Source organism: Gouania willdenowi, chromosome 12 (genome assembly GCF_900634775.1).
Source record: "Gouania willdenowi chromosome 12, fGouWil2.1, whole genome shotgun sequence".
NCBI classification, from domain to species: Eukaryota; Metazoa; Chordata; class Actinopteri; order Blenniiformes; family Gobiesocidae; genus Gouania; species Gouania willdenowi.
The window spans coordinates 245,320-250,007 of NC_041055.1; the positions used below are offsets into that span (position 1 = coordinate 245,320).

At 47.5% G+C, this 4,688-nt stretch overlaps 1 protein-coding gene across 3 annotated transcripts in view; it reads left to right on the forward strand.

Moving 5' to 3' along the window:
* Nucleotides 1–3,505, forward strand: part of oclna (occludin a) — a 23,984-nt gene extending 20,479 nt beyond the window's left edge. For all 3 annotated transcript variants that reach the window (XM_028463379.1, XM_028463378.1, XM_028463377.1), the window contains one exon: nucleotides 3,005–3,505. In XM_028463379.1, coding sequence (XP_028319180.1) covers nucleotides 3,005–3,103 — 99 coding nt within the window. In that variant the 3' untranslated portion in view covers nucleotides 3,104–3,505. The remainder of the gene's footprint in view (nucleotides 1–3,004) is intronic.
* The last annotated feature ends 1,183 nt before the right edge of the window (nucleotides 3,506–4,688 follow it).

Genomic DNA, 4,688 nt, shown 5'->3' on the forward strand with positions numbered 1-4,688 from the left:
GCGTTCTGAACCAGCTGTAGATGTTTGATGAAGACCATTACAATAGTCCAGTCTGCTGGAGATAAAAGCATGGACCAGTTTCTCCTGATCTTTCTGAGTCATTAAACCTTTCACTCTGGAGATGTTCTTTAGGTGGTAGAAGATGTTTTTGTGACTCAAGGTAGGAGATAGAAAGGGTGGGGAGAACAGATTGTTTTACAGTGAGGGTGAGATGTGAAGTTGTAGAATATATTGTGCTTATTATGTTGTGTAATCCAGCCAGTATAGTGACTAGTGTGAAGCTTAGCTATAATGGTGGTGGCTGTGAACAGGGGGAATGAGTGAATGGTAGTACCTAAAGCAGGTATTTGGGATCAACGTGTCTAAAGTTAAGCCCAGTATGAGTTTTATCCCACATCCCAAGGCGTGCCAGTGCATCGTAGACCAGTATATGTGCAAAAAAAAAAAAGCTACCGCAAACCCAGGAACTGCCCTGGGCCCGCAGATGCAGCCAGGCCAGCAGAAAGAGTGGGGGCCAGGGAGCCCCAGGCCACCCCCCCCATGGCCGAGCAACCCCCCAGACGCCCCCAAGATCCCAGGCTGAGGGGCAGCCACCGCCCCCCACACACACATCCGAGGAAGCCCCAAGCAGCCAAGCACCCAGCGCATCCCGCCACCGACCCAACCCCCAACCCCAAGGCCCCCCGCCAGCATCCCGCCCCCCCACCCACCCACACCCTAGCACCCAACCCCCGAGGGAAGGGCCCAGAGAGCCCCCCGCCCGAGACCCCAGTAGCGGGGCCAAGGCCCACGCCCAGCAGACGGCCAGAGCCGCGCCGAACGGGCAGCCAGCAGGCACTTGCGGTGGGCCCAGAGCCAGCAGGGATCAGACCCCAGGCCAGAAAGACCCGGAACGGAAGCAGCACCAAGAGCAGCACCCCCAGGGACAGCGACCACGCCCATAGTCGCCGAGGGCACCAAGGGGATGCTGCAAGTTGCCCCGCCGGCCCCCAGTCACACCGACCAGGCACCCCAGAGCGCGCCAGATCGGATTTCCTTGATGCCGCCCGCGCGATGAGCCCTAGAAAGCCCCCCCACCCCCCCACCAAAGGGCCCAGTCACACCGCAGAGCCCGGCTCACAGGGCGCCGCCCAAGCCGGGGCCACCCGGCGCTGCACCCACAGGCATGGTAGGGCACGGCCCGCACCACCCGCCCCAGAAGACCCCCGCCAAGACTGGCCCGCCAGAACCCAAGGGCACCACCACCCTGTCAGATTTCACTTCTAATCCAGTTGTTGTTGGAACTCTTAAAATTTGGGCACAAATACGGCATCACCTTGGATGTCTCACTGTCCCTCTAACATCTCCTATTTGCAATAATCATCTCTTTATTCCAGCAAAGACCGACTCACGATTTTCCACCTTAGAAAAGAAGGGCTTATGTAATTTGGGGGACCTGTACATGGATGGTGTGTTTGCATGTTTTAATCAATTAATCTCTACTCTTAACCTACATAAATCAGACTTCTTCAGATACTTTACACAAACACACACTACATCATTCCCACAGACTCCAACACCCAGTGGAATAGACTTGGTTCTTAGGCTAAAACCTTAACAAAAGGCCATGTTTCATTCTTTTATAAATTACTTTCTCCTATGAATGAATCTATTAATAAAATCAAGGTACACTGGGAGTCAGAACTACTACTTCATTTCTCTGAGGATTTGTGGGAGGGGCCTTGAGGGCTGTTAACTCATCATCCAGTTGTGCATAGATTACATTATAGCAAAGAGAAACTTTCAACCCTCTATCCAGACACTGTGTTCTCAAACCACATGTAATCTCACTCATATGTTTTGGTCATGTCCTAAACTGTCCACATTTTGGCAACTATTCTTTAAAACAATTTCAGATGTTTTGGACATTAATATACTTCCTACCCCACATATTGACATTTTCGGCAAACCTCCAGACGACCTTCGTACTACGAATATTCAAAACAATGTCATAACCTTTGCGTCCCTTATTGTTCGTAGAAGAATCCTCTTGTTATGGAAGTCTTCCCAACCACCTTCAGTCAAAGTTTGGTTACACGACATTCTCTCTCTTCTTAAACTTGAAATAATCAAGTTGTCACTTAGAGGCTCATCTAATAGATTCTACTCCCACTGGAGACCATTGCTCTCCTATTTATATGGGCTCCCAGCTAAGGAAGTCTGTTTGTAAGCACCCACTGTGGGCTCATGTGAGCACCACTTCTCACTGTGTCGGTCCACTGGCGGCAGATGACCCCCCCATTATAAAATATGCCAGCATGGCGGTTCCGCATCAACAACCAGGGAGTGGGCAGCCATTGATATTCATTCTGTACTGTTGTTGACAGCTATTCAGGCAGGTATGAGGATGTGCACATGGTTCATGTGTAGATGTGTAGCTGCACATGTGCACTTAAATATGTGTGGACATGTGTATGTGTGGGGGTGTATGCGCTGTGCAGAGCTAAGTGTATATATGTGTATGTACTTTTTCATATCTATTTTGTCGTCATATTTGCACGGTAATTATTTAAGAGGCTCAGGGGTTTGGGGTGAGGGGAGGGCGGGGCTTTCTTTGTTTTGTTTGGATCAAGTTTTTGTCTTTTTTGTCCAAATTGTTCAATTGTATAAAAAGAAAAGAAATTGTACGTTTTTGTATACAGTTATATCTGTGACTTGCATTTCATAAATAAAATTATAAAATAATAATAATAAACCTGTTCTCTAGCGCCACCATCAGGACTAACTTTACATTACAATTCATTTGTCTTCAATAGTTTTCATCCAAATCTCAGATTTACTGATAACATGAATGAACCCTATTGGTTGTGGTGGTGACCTTTGACCTTTCCTGCAGCGCCACCATCAGGTCAAACTTTCACTTTTACAGTTAATGGATCTGGAAAATCTTTGATTTAAATCTTTTTTATTTTTTTTTACGCCTCACTATTTATTGATGTTGATATTTGTGTGTGTGTGTGTGCAGTCTGCAGACTACCAGGTGAAGAAGCGTAGGTGTAAACACCTGAAGTCTAAACTCAACCACATTAAGAAGATGGTGAGTGACTTCGACCGTAGAGGCTGAAACATGTTTTTGGATCTGAGCAGAAAAACAACGACGACCAGCAGTGATTTTAGTTTTAGTTTATAAACATAAACAAAAGCCACGTCTTGTATTTTTTTCACCATCTGTTTGTCAGTGACACAGTTGTAAATATTAATGTGATTAGTTTGTGTGTCACACCATGAAGTGAACACAGCGTACTTTACATACTTTACTTTATACTTCTTATAGTTTTTTAAAAGTGTTTTTAATGAACATTTTAATTACATTTTAAAGCTGTAACTAACTGGGGTTCACAGTTGTAGCTGTAAAGCTCTTTATTGTGTGTGTGTGTGTGTGTGTGTGTAAATCCTATTAATACACACTTATTGCTGAAAACACGGTTATGGATTTTTATTGTAATAAAGTCTTTTATCAAACAAACCTGTAGATGTCATTCATTTCATTTTTATTTTAAACGAATATTGTGCCAAGAACAAAGCAGACACTTTGTGTGAATCCAGTGTTTATTTGGCTTTTTAAAACTGTTTAGGGGGGTGGGGCTTAAGAGCGAGCACCTGGTGACCGAGTCTCTGACTACGAGTCCCAGCCGATGATGTGGGCCCGCCCTCTCATAGGCTCACCACCCGCAGGAGGGACCGTATGGGGCCGGTGCAATATGGATTGGGCAGTAGTCCAAGGCGGGAGCCTTGTCGATCCGATCCCCGACTACAGAAGCTAGCTTTAGGGATGTGGAACATCACCTCTGACAGGAAAGGAGCCCAAGCTTGTGTGCGAGGTTGAGAAGTTCCAACTAGATATAGTCAGTCTCACCTCGACACATGGTAAGGGCTTTAGAACCAGACTTAACAGGAGTTGGACTCTCTTCCACTCTGGAGTTGCCAATAGTGAGAAGGGTAGCCTCCCTCCGCCTTAGGGTGGGGGGACGGATCCTGACTGTTGTTTGTGCCTATGGGCCAAACAGCAGCCCAGAGTATCCACCCTTCTTTGATTCCTTAGACGGGGTACTGGAGAGTGCTCCTTCTGGGAATTCCCTCGTTCTGCTCACGTTGGCAATGACAGTGAAACATGGAGGGGCGTGATTGGGAGGAACGGCCCCCCTAATCGGAACCTGAGCGATGTTTTTTTTTATTTGACCCAACCATGCCCAACCAGTTCACATGTGTTTTGTGGATGTGGAGATGCATTCCTTTAGGGGGTCCTCCGGGAGTACGGGGTATCAGACCTACTGATGAGGTCTGTCCGTTCCCTGTACGACCGGAGTCAGAGCTTGGTCACCATTGGCGGCAGTAAGTCACACTTGTTTCCAGTGATGGTTGGACTGGTCCAGGGCTGCCCTTTGTTGTCGATTCTCTTCACAAATTTTATGGACAGAAGTTCTAGGTGCAGCCAGGGCGTTGAGGGGAGAGGTTTGGGGGCTTCAGCACTGCATCACTGCTTTTTGCAGATGATGTGGTCCTGTTGGCTCCATCAGGCCATGACCTTCAACTCTCACTGGATCGGTTCACAGCCGAGTGTGAAGCGGCCGGGATGAGACTCGGCACCTCTAAATCTGAGTTCATGGTTCTTGACCGGAAAAAAGGTGGAATGCCTTCTCTGGGTTGGA